At 46.1% G+C, this 18567-nt stretch overlaps 1 protein-coding gene across 2 annotated transcripts; it reads right to left on the reverse strand.

Annotated features, from left to right (window-relative positions):
* Positions 1–1054: 1054 nt before the first annotated feature.
* VPS52 (VPS52 subunit of GARP complex) lies at positions 1055–18510 on the reverse strand. Of its 2 annotated transcripts, XM_016218722.2 has the most exons (20): positions 18188–18510; positions 17357–17441; positions 17158–17210; positions 16899–16974; positions 16642–16709; positions 16166–16341; positions 15666–15816; positions 15328–15428; positions 15097–15229; positions 14896–14953; positions 14411–14544; positions 13803–13958; positions 13246–13364; positions 12790–12913; positions 12417–12512; positions 12223–12330; positions 11947–12012; positions 2326–2437; positions 1974–2092; positions 1055–1760 (listed from the first exon to the last, which is right to left on the reverse strand). In XM_016218722.2, exons 1-20 carry the CDS (start codon positions 18275–18277, stop codon positions 1614–1616), a joined length of 2172 nt encoding a protein of 723 aa, XP_016074208.1. In that variant the 5' UTR covers positions 18278–18510; the 3' UTR covers positions 1055–1613. The 2 variants fall into 2 exon arrangements, with proteins under 2 accessions (XP_016074208.1, XP_087673456.1); XM_087817330.1 differs by lacking the exons at positions 17158–17210; positions 17357–17441; positions 18188–18510 and having other exon boundaries at positions 16642–16712; positions 16897–16910.
* Between the last annotated feature and the right edge of the window lie 57 nt (positions 18511–18567).

Genomic DNA, 18567 nt, shown 5'->3' on the forward strand with positions numbered 1-18567 from the left:
GGAGCTCCGCAGACCACCACCGGCACGGGGGGGGCGGGGCCCCCCGAGTCAGGCAGGGCGGACGGACACCGCGGGGGTGTGCGGAGGGAAGAACGGGGGCTCGAGGTCGGTTCAGGATGCTGCCCCGGCTCCGCCCTGAGGCGTGTGGGCCAATCCGGAGCCGCCCCCGGCCCCGGCCCCACCCCGCCCTGCCCCGCACTCGGCCCAGGCGCTTTGGAGGCTCTGACTAGGTTCCCAAAGCGGAGATGGGGCGGAACCCAAGAAAAGGAGCGGCGAGGGCGGCTCTGCCACGCCCCCGCCCGCAGCAGCCAATCGGAGGGCCCGCCAGCCGCTGTGTGCGCACGCGCGGAGGACACCTCCTCCCCGCCCCGCGAGCCCCGCCCCCCGAGCGCTAAGAGGGTAGAAACCGCTGCCCTCGCTCCGATCGCCGGGGCGTGGCCCGGATGCTCAGGCCTTAGGGGCAGAGGAATCAGGGAAACATCGCCAGAGTACTGACTTCGGGCTGCCCGCACCTTCCTCCTCAGGACTTACAGGCGCCCGAGGCTCCCCAGTCCAGTCTGAGTTCAGAGGCGGCGCACGGGCGGCGCCAGCAGGAAGACTCCCAGTCACACAGAAGTGGACGGGACGGGCCCTGCAAACCCGGCTCACCCCCGCCCCGACGGTGTGGGTGCTGCAGCCCGCAAGGGGCCGCGACAGCCACAACCAGAGCAGCGAGTGAGCTGACAAAGGAACAGCAATCCCAAGGTCCGCTCAAGGGGCAGAGCCGCAGTGCTCGAGGCCGCGCAGCCAGGTAGCCAGCCCTTGCATCTGCCATCTTAACCGGGGTCACCTTCCTCCACCAGGTAGGTCAGTCATCAGATACTCCCCACCCTAAAACCAATGCAGCCACTCTGGCCTAAAGCAGCTAATGGTTAGAGGTCACTGTGTCCCTACTTTTTCAACACCCACCAGAATGTAAGCCCAGGACGTATTCAGAGATGGAGGTGACCCTGGAGCACAGATGGGGCTACTTGAACGCCCCAGGAGGAAGGAGAAAAGAAATGGAAGAAGGGCGTTATATTAAATATTTATTGTTCTCTGTAGACTGACCTTGAAGTACCTCTCAAGCCAGGAGGGGGACTAGTTAGTGTTCAAGTTGCCATAATTTAGGTCAAAAAGCTACAGAAATCACTTTGTGTAAAAAAAAACACCAAAAAAATCAATGACTTGAAGGCAGTCTCCCCTTGCCACCAATTCCAAGAGGTGAGGCTTCACGCTCAGGACATGGTGACAAGAGTTGAGTGAACCAGAGATTGAGGCAAGTGAAGGTTTTGCTAGAGGAAGAGAGAGGAGCCTTGTTTTCTGTTAGTTTTTGGGGGGACGGAGCATCGTGACAAAATTGGGAGAATGATCAGGTCGTTTTGGAGGCCCAGGGGAAGGTGGTCCTGGGACACCTGAAGACACTGGGAGGTCCAGCGTCCCCTGATGAGGCAGGGCCCTGGGGACGAAGGCAGGGTGAGGCATGTCATAGACCCAGGAGGAAAGGGAGAACTGGGAGGGGCACGCAGGTGAAGGACGTGGGTGGGCTGCAGGAGTCCATGGAGAGGGCTGGTGAAGCCGTCAACCCCAGCACATCAGAAGTTGGGCTTGTGCTTCTTGAGCTCTACCATAAGGTGGTGAATGTTGATGAGCTCAGCCCGGGCAGGGAGCGCGCGGAGCTGGGGCTGAGACAACACCCGGTGAAAACGATGATAGAGCTGGATCAGCTGGGTCAATGCTCCCTGGCCAGAGAAAGGCAGGAGGGGGTAAGACTGTAGGGCAGTGCTAAGGATGGTGATTAAGAATCAGGTTAGGGCTTTTCCAGAACTCTGGGCACAACTGGTAGTTGAAGATCAAGGGTCATTTGGATGATGCCGAGCCCAGGGAAAAAGGGTGGGGGGTGGGGATTAGTGATAGGCGCAGGATGGGAGTGGGGGCTGGGAGTTGCAGGTCACCTGGATGATACTAGTTCCATTTCTGAAGTTGGTGAAACTTCGCATTACATCCTGACTCAGAGACTCCACCGATGATTTCCAGGAACTACCAAAGCCACGGATCAGCTGAGTAACACGGGCTGATGGTAGGAGGAAAGAGAGAGTGCCAGATAAGGACTAGGCTAAATGATCTTTGACCTCACAAAATCCTCCCCAAAGCACAGCCATCCTCACCATCCAGCCCCTTTTCTCTGGTGGTCTCCCACCCATTCTTACCTGCTCCACCCACTCCCCATGCAATCCCCATCCTCTCATTTTTCATTTCCAGTCACCTTACCACTGGCCCCCTCTCTCTACCACACCATCCTCATACCTTCTTCCCCTCGAAGTCGCTCAGCCTGTCCACGCTCAATCAGAGCCTCGGCCTCCTTCACAAATGCCACCAAACCACCAAAAGGGGGAGAGAGCAACTCTTCAATGAATTCCTGGAGAAACACACACACACAGTTGAGTGTCCTGCTGTCAGCAGATTTTTCCAATTCTGGCATCATGACCCACTAAGTCCTTAGAACACTCCCACAGCAAAGGTCATATACTTTAAGACACTGCGGTCTCACTAGAGGTAGGGGAAATCTTCAAGGTTCCCCTTCCTAAAAAACAAAAACAGAAACAAAATTTCAATGGGAGCAGAGCAACAAGAAACTGGGGTCAGGGCTGGAACCAGAGGAGTGGGTGCTGGGAGAGGCAGGGCTACAAGAAGGCAAATGGCCATGGCAACTCTGCTATCTGGAAACAGCCTGATGCCAGTCTCTCATGAGAGCCACAAGAGGTGCTGATGTAAACCCAGGTGGATGGCATCTTTCAGCTCTTGCAAAAGTAGAGGCAACTCCTTTCTGAAGGAAAATATTCTCAATTCCAACTTAGGCCCATATGACTCCTCCTGATTGAGATCAAGCAATGAACTCAAAGATCACCAGATATATAAGAAAGCAATGAGAGTTAGTGTAGACAATAAGTAATGGCCTGAGACCTACAAAAACTGCCAGCATCAGAACTGTCAGATACCGACATATGGTTGTACATTCTTTTTAATCTTCACTGAAGGATATTTTTTCCATTGCTTTTTCAGAGAGAGTGGAAGACGGAGGAGAAAGAGGGAGAGAGAAATATCAATATGAGAGAGACACATCAATTGGTTGCCTCCTGCATGAGCCTGCTACGGAGGTACATGCCCTTGGCCAGGATCGAACCCTGGACCTTCAGCCCACGGGCTGACGCTCTAACCACTATGCTGGGCAAAACCAGCTAGGGCTGGTTGTACATTCTTTATGAAATGTTTAAAGAAGTTAAAAATACAAAGATAAGCAGTTAACAAGATGGAATTTTTTAGAAATTATTTAAAAATAAAAAATGTTTTAGGAGTTCTGGTCATGATGGTATAGGTAAATGCAGTACTTGAATCCTCCCACAACCACATCAAAATTACAACTAAACTACAGAACAATCATTCAGAAAGCCTGAAATCTAGCTGGAAAGAAATCCTACAACTAAGGATATAAAGAAGCCACATCAAGACTGGTAGGAGGGGTGGAGACGCAGAACGGGCTGGTCCCACGCCCACATGTGGCAGATAAATATCATAAATATCGGGATATCTCAGCTGTACAGGTCTCCCTGGGGAGCGAAGGGATGCCAGCCGAGGGTTCCAGTGCCAGGAAGAGAAGTCCCCATAACTTCTGGCTGTAAAAACCAATGGGGATTGTGGGTGAATGAGACATGTGCTGTAATATAGAATACACACCAGACTTCGGAAAATTCATACAGAAAACATTTTTAAATAAATAATTACTAATTTTTGTTGATTCTATTTTGAAAAGATAATATTTTGGATATAGTGGTTTAAATAAAATATATTATTAAATTCACTTCACCTGTTTCTTTTTAATTTTTAAAATGTAGCTATTAGAAATTTTAAAATTAGTTAAGTGGTTCATATTATGGCATGCATTATATTTCTATTGGACAAGCACTGATCTAGACTTGGTCTAAACTTTCTTTAAGTTCTCTACCCAGCAAAAGGGAATATTCTCATAGCAGAGGAGTGACCAGAGGGAGAAAGCACACACTGGGCTTGGGCTAGCAATCCTTCCCACATAATATCAAGCAGCAGCCCACCAAAAGGGACTGGGAGCACAGGTTAACAGCTGGCTCCCCACCCTGGCAAATTCCATGGCACCTCAGCTGTTCTCAGCAGTCCACCAGTTTAAGTGCATCTTGTGGGATCAGGGGATCTACAGAATTACATTTCTGAAGGCAGAGCTGACATTCCCTCAGGTCACCCAACTAGGCAGGTGAGGACAATGGTTTCCTTTGTCATCTAATTACATGTTATTTTACTAAAAGCAGAGAAAAGAATGGGAAAGTTTAACCTATAACTAATCAGACCCCAGAAGAAAGATGGAGGAAAAGCAATGTTTAAAAAGATACTGGCTGTGAATTTTCCCCAATTAATTACAAAGGTAAACTCAAAGACCCAAGAAACACAACAAGATACCAAAAAATAAACAAAGAGAAACCCATATCCAGACATATTGTTGTAAAACTTCAGAATACTAAGGAAAAAAGAGGGGCTCTTTAAGAGCAGTCACAGAGAACAGACTGCCTTCAAAGGAACAACAATTAGAACAGCAGCAGACTTCTTCACAGCAATACTTTAACAGTGGAAAATTGTCCTCTAAATGTTGAGAAAAAATAACTGTTAACTTAGAATTTGACAGTAAGACAGCAAAACTCTTTTTTCCGAACAAAGAATAAAGACATTTGTATAAAAATAAGGTTTATTACCAATAAACTTTCACAAAGGAATTTCTAAAAAAGTTGCTTCAGGAAGAAGGAAAATGATCCCAAAAAGATCATCAAGTTTTAAGAAGGAATGATGAGGAAATAAGCTGGGAAACATTTCATGGAAATCCAAATAAATAGTATCACTATAAAATAGCAACAATTAAAGGTAGGAAATAAATAAAATGCTCGTCAATAATTAGCATGGAAGACAGGAGGAGGAGGAGTGACTGGAGCATTAAAACATTTAAAATGTATTGTTTGAGAGAGGGGTTAAATATTAAGTTTATATATTAAATTAAATATGTAAGGCAAAATTTAAAGGACAAATTCCAAAAGAAGGAAGTACAAAATGCAAACACTTAGAGAGAAAAATAATGTAAAATTATTTTTACATTAAGAAAAACAAAGACAAGAAGCACAAATGACACAGCACAAATAGAAAACTAAAGATGACAAAAACAAGTCAAAATATAACGTTAATCATAATAAACATAAATGGATTAAAATCACAACTTAAAAGGCAGAGATAATCCAACTGGATTTTTTAAAATTCCAGGTATATGCTATTTACAGAAAATGTGAAAACATAAAAAGGCTGAAAGCAAAAGAATGGAAATAAATTAATAAGCAAATATTAACCAAAATAAAGCTGGCAAAACTATGTTAATATCAGACATAATAGGCTTTATGACAAAATTATTAGGGCTAAGGTGGGTCCTTATATAGTGACAAATACTTCAGGTCATCAGTAAGAGCTAATGGCTCTAAACTTTTAAGAATTCAGATAAACTAAGATAAGTCTCCAATCATGGCCATCCCATGGCTTCCCAGGAGAGGGCAGAGGCAGTTACCAAAGGAATGGGATTTCGGGCGCTGCCCCAAACAGGCCACTTACACCCGTGGGACCTGAGAGCTCCTCAGAGGAGATTTAGAGAAGGAGAAATGAAGACTCCAAGATATCTTTGCTACAGAGAACAAACAGGAATGGGAAAGAAAGCCTCCTCCTGTGCAACAGGAGAACCCAGCCCCTGAGCTGGACCAGTCTGAAGAACTGGTGAAGGAAATCTGGGAGAGGAAAAAATTCCTGTCTGAAATAGAAGCCCCAGGAGAGAGCAGACAGTACTGAGGGATCATCCTTGCTGAAATCTCCCAGAAACTACAGGAAATGTAAGACACTGACCACAAGAGGAGTGAGGAGTTTAGGAAGGCTCTTGTCACCACTGAAGCTGTCTCCGGAGATGGTGGCAGAATAGCCCAACCTTGACCACTGGGGCTCCCCCCTTGCCAAGCAGGGTCATCCCCATCCTGGCCTTCAGCCATGTCAAATGGTCATACAGAACTGCACAGGCCTAGGGTACCATGAGCATATACAACACCCTAGAAAATGGACCACATCAGAGAATGAGCTGATTCTCCTTGAGACTGTGCCCAGGGATGCTGGGTCAGCTGTGCCTCTGAGACCCAGTCACAGACACACACAACTTCTAATCTTTTCTTGGGGAAAAAGCCCCATATACCGTGAAGGCAAGTCCCAAGTCTTACCATCTTGGGCAAGTGTCTAAGGGCATACAATAAGCCCTCTTACCACCATCTTCTCCCGCTCTGTGTCCCCACACTTGGTTTTCAGTACTTAGGAACGAATACGACTCCTCCTTCCTACCTGTCTTGGGACCTACTTATTTGACTTCTTCCAGCCTTAGTAAGTATTTAACCACTACGATTAACTGGCCAATAAAAAACACATTTAACACGGGTTAAAAAAACCCCAACAATTTAGATAAATGAAGCTGAAACTACATAAAGCAAAACTTGATAGAAATGCAGGGAAAAAGTGACAAATCTATGAATTTCAAAATATCTCTCTCGATTACTGATAAGTAGACAAAAATAATCAATAAATGCATAGATGATGTAAAAAGCACAATTAAAAAGCTTGACCTTCATACCCGACAAATACAGATTCTGCTCAGACACACATGGAACATTTACAAAAGTTGATTATGTACCAGGCCACAAACAAATTTCAAAGAATCAGTACCAAAAAAAACACATTCTCCATCCACAATGCAATTTAGACATTAATAACAAAGATAAATAAGAAAACTTTTAGAAATTTAAAAACACTCTTCCAAAAATCTCATGATCAAATAATTGAAATATAAAATTCTTTTTATTTTATTTTTTGCTAATCCTCACCCTAGGATTAAAAAATATATATGCCCGCCCTAGCCAGTTTTCCTCAGTGGTTAGAGCGTAGGCCCTCGGACTGAACAGATACTTTTTCCATTGATTTTCAGAGTGTAGAAGGGAGGAGGGGAGAGAGAGAGAGACAGAGACATCATTGTGAGGGAGACACATCAATTGGTTGCCTCTGCCACATACCCCGACTGGGGCAGGGATCAAACCTGAAACCCAGGTTATGTGCCCTTGACTGGGAATCCAACCTGAGACCCTCTGGTGCACAGGCTGAAGTTCCAACCCCTGAGCCAAACTGGCCAGGACTGAAATATAAAATTCTTAAAGATAAATGACAAAAAACTGCTACATATTCAAACCTACAGAATTCAAAAAATGCAGTACTTAGACAGACATACCCTGGTTGCAGGTTCACTGCCCCCCCCCACCTCATGGAGGCGCATGTGGGAGGCAACCGATCGATGTGTCTCACATCAATGTTTCTCTCTATCCCCCCCTCCTCCCTTCCACTCTCTCTAAAAATCAATGGAAAAAATATCCTTAAAAAATATCCTCACTCCTTGGATGATTAAAAATAACAATAATAATAATAATTATTATTATAAACTATATGATTATCTCAACAGTTTCAGAAAAAGCATACATCCTTGATTAAAAATTCAATACTCATTCATGATTTTTAAAAATAGTAACTCTTGCTATAGTAGGGATTGAAAGAAATTTTCATAACCTGACAAAGGGCATCTATAAGAAAATCTACAATAACATTACTCTTAATGGGGAAATGATGAAAGCATTCCTTTTAAAATTAGGTAAAGATAAGTGTTCTCACTATTACCACTTCAATTATTCATCTCTGTCCTGGAGGTACTAGTAAGTGGAGTAAGAAAATAAGGACATAAGAAATTAAAGACATAAGGATTAGAAAGGAAGAGCTAAAACTGTCATAAATCATAGATGATGAATCCCTACATGAAACATACACACAATTATCCAGAAATACTAGTAGAAATAATAATTTAGGAAGGTGGCTGGCTATACGGTGAGTATACAAAAATCAATAACATTTCTATATCCCGGTTCAAACAACAAGAAAATTTCTTTTTCACCCTGGCCGGGTAGCTCAGTTGGTTAGAGCGTTGCCTAGATAAACCAACGTTGCAGATTCGATCCCTGGTCAAGGCACATATAAGAATCAACAAATGAATGCAGGGATAAGTGGAACAGCAAATCGATGTTTCTCTCTCTCTTTCCATTCCTCTCTCTAAAATCAATCAATCAATCAATAGAAATTTTTTAAAAGAAAATTTCTTTTTCAAAAGATAACATTTAAGTAACAAGTATATTTAAAGAACAAATTCTGAAAGAATAGAGTAGAAAATCCAAACAGTTACAGAGGAAAAAAGTACCCATTATTCCTAGTTATTATTCCTAAATCAATCCCTAAATAAATGTAGATTGATTCCCAGTAGGAATAACTACAATAACAACTCCTAGCACACTAGGGATTAAAAGGAATTTTCTTAACATGATAATGGGCACCTACAAAATGCCCACAGCTACAGCCCTCTTAATAGGGAAACGATGAAAGCATTCCTTTTAAAGTCAGGAACAGGATAAGGGTTCTCACTATTACCCTTCTATTTAATTATTCAACACTCACAGAGGTCCCAGCCAGAACAGAGGATTAGAAAGAATTCATTTATTTATTCCAAGTAGGACTAAATCTACATGTGACCCCTACCAAGGAATAACAAACAAAAGATTTGTAATGTCTTTGTGCTGAAAGTTATAAAAGATTATCAAAAGGCATTAAAGAATATGTTTTTAAAAAGGAGAGGGAACCCATGTTCATGAGCAGTAAGTGTCAACATCATGAAGTATCAGTTCTTCCAAATCGATCTACATTGATCAATGCAATTCCAATCAAATTCCTTAATGGGGTTTTTTATGTGAAAATTTACAAGCTGATTATAAAATTTATATGGAAAATCAAACTGCCAATAATACTCAACATACTGATGAAAAAGAAGTTAGGAGAATTTGCCCTATAAAGCATAATAATTAAGACGGCATTGCAGGGTAGACAAATTGACCAATGGGACAGAATAAAGGCAAGACCCACATCTTTGTGGAGCTTTGCTATGTGACAGAGACCGCACTGCAGATCAAGTGGGGAAAGAGATTTTCTATAAATGGTTCTAAGTGAATCATTATCCATACAGAAAAAATTAAATTAGATTCCTACCTCATATCATACACAAAAATCAATTCTAGGTAAATTTAGGGGTTTAAAGTAAAAAAGCAAAATTCTACAATATTAAGAAAACTGTAATATTTTCCTGACCTTGGAATAATAAGGGATTTCTTAAATAAGACACAAAAATAAAGATTATAAATTCAGCCCTGGTGGTGTGACTCAGTTGGTTGGGCATCGCCCTGTGCACTGAAAGGTTGCCAGTTCGAACCTCGGTCAGGGCACATGCCCAGGTTTCAGACTCATTCCTCGGTAGGGAATGTGCAAGAGGCAGCCAATCGATGTTTCACTTTCACATTGATGTTTCTCTCTTCCTCTCTCAAAAAATCAATTAAAAATCTTTTTAAAAAAAGATTATAAATTCAATCATATTACAATTAGGATTTCTGATTATCAAAAGACAACATAAAGGAGATAAAATGTATATTGAGAAATATCTGCAATTTATATAATCAAAACCAACAGAAGATCAGTATGTAGAATGTATAAAAAATTCTTTTTGTTGTTGTTGTTAATCCTCAACAGAGGACATTTTTTCCATTAATTTTTATTTTTTTAAAAAATATATCCTTATTGATTTCAAAGAGAGGAAAGGATGGGGAGAGAGAGAGATAGAAACATCAATGATGAGAGAGTCATTGATCGGCTGCCTAGCCTGCAACCCGGGCATGTGCCCTGACTGGGAATCAAACCCCGATCGCCTGGATCCTAGGTCGATGCTCAACTGCTGAGCCACGTCCGGCTGGGCAATTAATTTTTTTAGAGAGAGTGGAAGGGAGGGGGAGAGACACAGAGAGAACCAATGATGTGACAGAGACACATAGATTGGTTGCCCCCCTCATGTGCCCTGACCAGGGCCGGGGAATCGAAACCTCAACCCTTCAGTCCACAGGCCGACACTCTAACCACTGAGCCAAACTAGCCAGGGCAAGAACTCTTTTTTAAAAAAATGTTTTTATTGCCCAGATGGGAGTGGCTCAGCAGCTGAGCATTGACCTAGGATCCAAACGATCAGGGTTCGATTCCTGGTCAGGGCACATGCCCGGGTTTCGGGCTGGGTCCCCCATCGAGCGCGTGCAGGAGGCAGCTGATCAAAGACTCTCTCATCATTGATGTTTCTCTCTCTCTCCCTCTCCCTTCCTCTCTCTGAAATCAATAAAGACATATTTTAAAATAATGTTTTTATTGACTTTTAGAGATAAAACATATTAAAAAAACTTATCTACATCTATGCGCACTAAAAGACATAACTGTTCAAAACAAACAAACAAACAAACAAAATTGAAACAACTCATAGACTCAGAGTGAACTAGTGGTTGCTAGATGGGAGGGGGTTTGAATGACTGGGTGAAAAAGGTGAACGGATTAACAAGTACAAATTGGTAGTTGCAGAAGAGTCACGGGGATGTAAAATACAGCATAGAGAATATAGTCAGTAATATTGTCAAAGAACTTATATACATATATGCATAGCCCACGGACACAGACAATAGTACAGTGAAGGCTTGGGGTGGGGGTGGGGAGCCAGGTGGAGGTGGGCAAAGGGGTGAAAATAGGGGACACATCTGTAATACTCTCAACAATAAAAGTAAATTTAAAATAATAATAATAATACTGTAATAACTATGTATGGTGCTAACTGGGTACTAGAAATATTGGGGGAACATTTTGTAAAGTATATGATTGTCTAACCACTATGCTGTATACACCTCAAACTAATACAAAATAATATTGAAAGGAAGCTGTAATTGAAAAATTAATATGAAAATGATAAAAAGGACATAACTTCATAAAAATGCCCACAGCAGCAAAAAACTGGAAATAATCCAAATGTCCTCTTTCAGGAACACATTATATTCATGTAAGTCACATGATCCAACAATGAAAAAAATGAGGTACAGCCCTGTATAACAACATGACCATATTAGAAAAATTGTGCATGAAGAAGTCCTGATCCCATTTTTACAACACTCAAAAATATAACTAAATAATTATTGTTTTGGCATAGGTACATCTATATTTTTAATTAATTTTTAGAGAGAGAGGAAGAGAAACCCTGATTTGTTCCACTCAATGATGCACTCATTGGCTGCTTCTTGTGTGCACCCTGACCAGGAACTGAACCCACAACCTTGGAGTATCGAGACGATGATCTAACCAACTGAGCTATCTGGCCGCGGCTTAGCTATAATTATATTTTTATTTATTTATGTATTTAAAATATATCTTTACTGATTTAAGAGAGAGGAAGGGAGGAAGAGATAGAAACATCAATGAAGAGAGTCATCGATTGGCTGCCTCCTGCATGCCCCCTGACTGGGGATCAAGCCCGTAATCCGGGCATGTGCCCTGACTGGGAATCAAACCACAATCTTCTGGATCCTAGGTTGATGCTCAACCACTGAGCCATGCCTGGCCGGGCTATAGCTATATTTTTAAAAGCAAGGGCATGATAAACACAGCATGTAGGTCACCAGGTGCTTCTATGTCAGAGGCAGGGAGATGCAATGAAGAGGAATTCATACTCTAAGATTGGTTATTGCCAAAGTGTCTTGTGGGCTCATGGGTGTTTATACCATTTTAAAAGATACAAAATAGACCAATAATGGCAGCATGTTGTGAACTAAGAGTTATAATAATTCTAATTCTGTGTAAATGGTGTCCATTAACTGCCACTTTATTTTCCCCACTCCCTACCTGTGTCCGAGCATTGAGCAGCTGCTGGAAGCTCTCAACCTCCTTGCTGTCGTCCGCAGCCCGTTCCTAAGGGAAGACAAAGGGAAACCTCAAGTTCGGGACAGGCACTCACTGCAGGAAACTTCCTTCCTTCCGCAGTCACTGCACTTAGCCAGACGCTGTGCCAGACTCCAGAACAAACCACTGAACCAACAAAAGCCTGCCCTCAGAGTTGCCAGAAGAGTGGGGCAGCCGATTCTGCAGGCAGGGAAAGAGGAGAGCAGGGGCGTCCGTTACCATCAGCACGCCCAGCATCATGTCATAGTTGTTGATCAGAAACACAAGCTGCTCCTTCCTTGAGGAGAACTCAGCTGCCACTCGGAGGACAAAGTTCTCCACTTCCACCTGAAAAAGCCGAAGGAGGTGACAGGAGGTGAGGGCACACGGCCCCTCCTCACACTCCCACGGCTTCAGCGGGAGCTGCCCCTCACCTGGAGCTGCCCCAGCAGCTGCATCGTCCGCTCGTTGGGAATTGTCTGATTGATGCTGACAAGAGCAGACGAGAACTCTGCATATCGGCGTGTGATCTGGGAAAAAGAAGGTGGGAAGAAAAATCACCCCACCTCCCTGACCCAGCCAACACAACCTCCCAGCTCCCCTGAGCTGGCCAACCAACCTGTAACTCCCGCCTCCAATCCTATGACCAGCGCCCAACCGCCCTGAGTGTAGCACACTCTTGGACTGCCCCTCACACCATATGGCTAAACATCCCACAGGACCAAACAACCACATAGACCTCCCCCGAAACTGAAGCTTAGAGCCCAGCCCTTCAGGAAACCCTCTGTTACCCTCGCCCTCCCTCACATAGTGGGGCCGAGTATCCAGCCCCCCAAGGCGCTGAGGGTCAGTGCTTCGGACACTCTGCACATTCATCTCCAGTATCAGCTCAAACCGTGGCCACAGCAAGGCAAGCACCTGCTCCCAGTACCTGTGGGCTTAACCAGAATCAGCCATCAGCTGGCCAGCAATGTGAGAGGCGGGGTGGGGGTAGGGGTGGGGCGGGGTGGAGGAGGGGTAGTGTTTGTGTTAGGGTGTGTGGGAAACCGTCCATTCTGGGGCATCCTTTAGGTTAACAGCTGGTGGCTGGTACTGGCACGACTGGGTGTGAAAGGTGAGTCAGAACCAGTAGTGCTGCCTCTTGGCAGATGAATGGGACTAGAGTCAATGGTATCAAGTCAGTAGGAGCCAAAGGGTCAGGGCAGGGCCCTGTAACACCAAGAGTTCAAGGCCAGCAGGGCTCAAGGACCAGAACTCAGTGACCTGTCCAGGGCGGGAACATCCCTCTTCGCTGTAATGTTGCGGAATCGGAGCACGATGTGGATACAGAGAAAAACAGCAATGGCGTCGTAGCAGTCAGCGAGATAGGACTCCAGGTGCTTCTGTGATTTAGGAATAGGCAGAGGATTGAAAGAGAGCGCTACTTTGTCCTTCCTAGTGGCTAAAGACAAATGCATGTGCTCTTTTGGGGATGTAGCACTGGGAGGGAGGGCAGAAGGGAGGGGAGAGAAACCTAAAAGGGAAATGCCCCCCCTTCTCTGTCCACTGGCCACTCGGTTGGTCCTGCTGTCGTGCTCACAGGATCTATGATCTCAGGCCTAGTACAGAATTCAGAGCTGAGCACCAAGGTTTAGGGGCCCCTCAGCTATTGCCTGGGTGTGGATCAGCAGTAGGGGTAATCTATTTTGAGGGTTTTGTAAGGAGTCACTGTGAGTACAAGGCTTAGATGTTGCAGAATAAGGGGTTCTGGTTTCATTACCACCAGAGCTGTGACCCTCCTAACAGTGCAGGTCTGAGAACACAGGAGCGAGGGGTCTCACCAGGGTCATGCTGAGTGTGCGGCCCATGACAGCGTGGAAGAGGTCGTGCGCAGCCGGGCCCGACACAACAAAGAATTCACAGATGAAGAGATATTCCCGGCAGGAATTGTCCAGGAGGGCATAGTGCTGGCTGCGAAAGAGGGCCTCAAATGGATACTAGGATGGGAGGGTAAAGAAGAGAAACAGAGGGATGAACCCAACATTGACGCCCTGAAGAAATGGCTGGGAAGTCAGCAAACCTGGGCACTGAGAGCTCAGGAGACCCTTCTCGTCAAACCCAAGTCTAGGCTGTTTTGAAACAGCATCCTGAATAGGTGGTTACTGAAGGGGGAGAGGGGTACAAGAGAACAGCCCTCCCCCCACCCGCTGTGGCCACACCTGCCTCAGGACATGTCACTCCCCTCAGGGAATCTCTTCCCCTATGTGCTCTTAAGCCCATGGTCCCAACCCTCTTCGCATCACAGAACACTAAGGAGATCGGAAAAGGCCGCTCCCAGGTCCTGGGATGACAGAAGGGCCAGCAGGGCAGGAAGCTCTGACCTTCCCACCCACCCCCGGCCCTCCCATCTCAGCATCACCCTATGACTGAAGCGTGCTCTCCCTCCTACCCTCTGTTCTCCCCGCTGGGCGGTGTGAGGCACCAGGATGGGGGCCTCCAGCTCAGTGGGGGAGATGACAGAGCCACGAGTCCCCAGGGTGAAGATGGTGTTTCTGCTTCGCAGGGATGGCTTTGAGAAGAATCGTGAAGGGTGAGTCAGGGAAAACAGTTAAGATCACAGCTGTGACTGAAAATCAGACTCAGTACCTCGGGGCCTCCGGGAGCTGGACACAGCTAGATGCCCCTCTTTCCCGGAACTAGGGCCCCACTTCACCTGACATCCATGAATGTGCTTCAGGAAACCTCTCACCCCGACATCATATGCAAAACCAAGTATCAGAATGCTTTCCTTCTGGGAAAGATGGCCATAGCCCTCATCACATTCTCAAAGGGTTTGGTCCCACAGAAAAAGGTCAGAAGTAGTGCCTTGGAAGCTAGAGTCAGAAGCCCCCTCGCTCTCCAGGCCTAGCAGAGGGTTCCTCAGCTCTAGGATATCTTTCTTTGCTGTGTCTTCCACACCCATTAGGTCATCTTTCTCAGCAACTTCCTCATACTAGAGAAAAAAGAAAAGATCTGGTAACCATTTCTTCCCATGGCACCATAAAAAACGTGCCTCTATGTTGTCCCCCCTTGCCCAGTGGTAGTCCTTCCTCCCAGCCCAGGTGCCCAGGAATGTTTCCCCCTCCTTGGCCTCACCTGCACCTTCATGAGCCGCCCCAGGTAGGAGCGGTAGTAAGACAGGTAGATCTTGCTCAGCGTCTCCACATATTCATCTCGGATCTCCTTCGCTGTTGCTCTTTCATTGCCCAGCAGGAACTGATAGAAGAACCTGGAGGGGTCAGGGACCTGTAAGTTTCCCTGCCTGCCGAAGAAACCAGAAACCACACTTGGCTGCTCAAAGCTCAGAGGCCATCCTCCCATGGTGACCTGTACTTCAGCAGGGCCGTCTGGGGGATCTGATAGTTGGTCATTGGTTTTCTGAAGGAATAAATCTTCTGAAGGATGAACTCTCGAATCTTCGTCACTGCCTAGATATGGGGGACCAAACACAGGGCATTAAGCTGCAACATTCTTACTACTGGGAGTACTGGAGAAAATGACAAATGTTAAAGGGAGGAGGAGGAAGGGTGGAGAATACCTCTTTCATTTTTTTTTAAATTCTCAGGGGAACCCAGAGATGTGAGCCTGAGCTCTGCCAGGGAAATCCAGAGTGAACATGTTGGGGAAGCTGGTTCTAGTCTCTGGGCTATACACCCACCCCTCACCTTGACCCGGAGCCGGTCGAGCACACCTCTGACATCTGCGCAAGCTGCTGTACCTCTAGCCTCCTGCTCTCGGACTGCAGCTGCCTTGGCATCCAGTTCCTGCAGCTGTTCCAGGAATCTGGGCTCTGTCACTGGCGCCTCCAGAATTGCCCTGGGTAGCAGGGAGGGGTGGGATAGGTTAGGAGGGAGACCCAGACATGTCTAGACTCCAAATTCCTTACATCCAGCCTGTGTCTCCTTCCCTTCTTACACTGTATCGTAGTCAGGCTTTACATAGTTTTCTATTCCTGGACCCCTCACTACACCCCTAATCCTGGATGATTCCTAATCTTTGATGCCTAAAGCATGCATCAAGGTTAGAAAGAGTTGTCAACCCAACCTTCAGCTTATGGAAGGTACTTGGTGACCTGGAGCCAGGAAATCCATGTGGTAAGTAGGTCAGGTCAGCCCAGCCCACCTACCTGCTATAGACCTTATGACCCTTCAAACTAGTAACTCACGTGACCAGAGCAGTGGGCACTACCAGACCATCGACAAGCTCCCCAAGTTTCCCACGAACTGCCTGGCGGTTTCGAAGCCGAATGTTCATGGCTCCTGACTGTTCCTGCAGTGTCCGGATCTCAGAGCTGATGGAGCTGAGGTCACTCTGAAAAGCTCCCAACATCTGCTCCATGCGCTGGAGAAAAGGTAGAAGATGTTGCTAGAGCACCAGAGGGGACAAGTGGGCCACCTAAGTGCATTGGTGAAGTCCCCAGTATCGATCAGCCCATGAGGGTAGCAGGTGATGAGGGAAGAGGTACCCCAAAGGTCACTGCCAAATAACATTAGTTATGGCAATAACAACAAAAAAGGTTGCTGAGGTCATACTGCAAGTGACTCTGTCCACACCTGAGGTTGATGACCTAAAGAAGGCACTGGGGACCATGATCTAGTTCAAGGTTATTTTAGAAGTTACAGGTCATGGTCACTAACCTACCTCAAGGACAGCATCGCAGGCTGTGATCTGGTTGTGCAGAGATGCTATGTTCTCACTCTCTTGGATATCTGACCCACAGAAAGTCAAGGGGCCTCTCTGTAAAGATGGAGATCCCCAGATCTGCAGGACCTTTCCAATTTCTCCCTGAGATGATAGAAACCTCAGAGAGAAGATGTCACCCCCAGTTAGGCTGTCTGCACCATGCTCCACAAATCCCTATTTTAATAACACCACCCTTTCCCTCTGCTGGAGGATACAATCCCGAATGGATTTCTGCTCAATCTGCTGTAGTTCCAGCTCAACCTGCTTTGAATAGTGACGGAGATCCACACCCTGGGAGAACATAAGCATGACAGGTCAGGAGGAAGTTACAGTGAGGGAACACTAAACAGAATCAACAGAGGACTAGAGGGTAAGATACCAGGATGATATTATAAGCACAAAGGACTGTTTCCATATTTTTTTTCTTTAAGGGGAGGGTAACAGGGGGCAGGTTAGCAGAGTGGAAAGCCTCACCGTTTTAAGAGCTTCCTTTACTAACTCGTCCTCCAGATTTGCCTGAATGTGAACTGGAAAGAAAAGTTTATTATAAGGGTTCAGTTCCACAGCTCCCTCTCCCCACACTGAACATGTGCACACCAATCCCTGCCTTATTACTTCCAGCCCCCATGCCCCTCAGATAGGCACTCTGCATCCACCCGGTGCCATCACTTACCATCCACTTCATCCAGGATAAATTCATCAGAGGTGATGTCCAACTCTCCAAGCTGCAATGGCTCCTGAAGACCAGGACCACCCCCCTGGAGAGGGAGAAGTTAATGAGAAAGGATACAGGGAAAGAAGGGAAGAACAAAATATAATGGGATAATCCCTAACCCTTCAATGGGGAGGAAGGAACATTTACTGGGGAGCCATAGGTACTGAGTGAAAAAATTCCAATTTATGACGGGGCTAATGGGCAAGGAATATGATAAGGAGCCAGGCAATCAGCAGAGAATGGAGGTGTCTGATGAGAAAAATTAGGAGTTGCAGAGGACAGAGCAGAACTTGCAGTTCTATCACAATCTCTCTGGGGAGCTCGTCTTTCTAGAAATGTCAGCTAACACACTGTTTACCTGCATGCCAGGTACTACTCATTCATCTAACCAACAACCTATATGACAGGTTTTATTATTTTCTTAACCTTATAGGTATGGAAAGTGATGGCAAAGAGGTAGTTACCTTGCCCAAGGACACAGGGTGTGAGTAGCAGAGCTGGAATTAAAACACAGGCAATCTGGCTCCAGAGACCATGTTCTTAACCTTTAGACAGCACTGCTTCTCTACTCTGCCCGAAAATCTGGAGGTTAACTGAAATTGTGCCCCGGGGATCGAAGTCGACCCTTCTGGTCCCTGCTCAGGCTCAGGTCCGAGCCCAGGGAGGGCTGCGGAGAGCATCTCTGGTAAGCAGCTGAACTCCCACCCTCTGCCTGAACCCGGCCCAGGTCTTTCTGACGCGAGGACGACTGAACGAGATTCCGGAGGAGAAAAAGCCCTGCGTTCTCACCAGCGGGCCCTCCTCCTCCTCCATGTCCGAGGCCCCGGCCCGCAACACCAGCTCCCGGGCAGCTGCCGCCATGGTGGCCGCGGCGGCCATTCCGCGCAGCCTCACTTCCGGCAGCTGTCAGTCGCGGCGAGGCTGTTCTCCCCAGTGGAACTACAAGTCCAGGGTGTGTTGCGCAGCGCGAACTCGTTCCCAAGGGTTTGCGTTAAATCGCTTCACTCCAGCCTTCCGTTTCAGCTCTGACCACTTCACTCAAGCACCGGAACTGAAACTTAGCACAGTCGCACCCGGAACCTTCGCTGCTCTCACACCCCAAAACTTCACGAGCCATAAAGAGACCGCACCGGAAGTCGTGCCAACTAATTCATACTCAGGACTCCAGT

The sequence above is a fragment of the Miniopterus natalensis genome, chromosome 5, assembly GCF_054644295.1.
Source record: "Miniopterus natalensis isolate mMinNat1 chromosome 5, mMinNat1.hap1, whole genome shotgun sequence".
Taxonomy (NCBI): domain Eukaryota; kingdom Metazoa; phylum Chordata; class Mammalia; order Chiroptera; family Miniopteridae; genus Miniopterus; species Miniopterus natalensis.

Coding starts and splice junctions, on each gene's coding strand:
- VPS52 (XM_016218722.2), bottom strand. CDS start 18,277: ATGGCCGCCGCGGCCACCATGGCGGCAGCTGCCCGGGAGCTGGTGTTG. Junction 15,817..16,165: donor GTGCCCACTGCTCTGGTCAC/GTGAGTTACTAG, acceptor CCTGCTACCCAG/GGCAATTCTGGAGGCGCCAG. Junction 12,914..13,245: donor GATGTTCCCGCCCTGGACAG/GTCACTGAGTTC, acceptor TTAAGCCCACAG/GTACTGGGAGCAGGTGCTTG.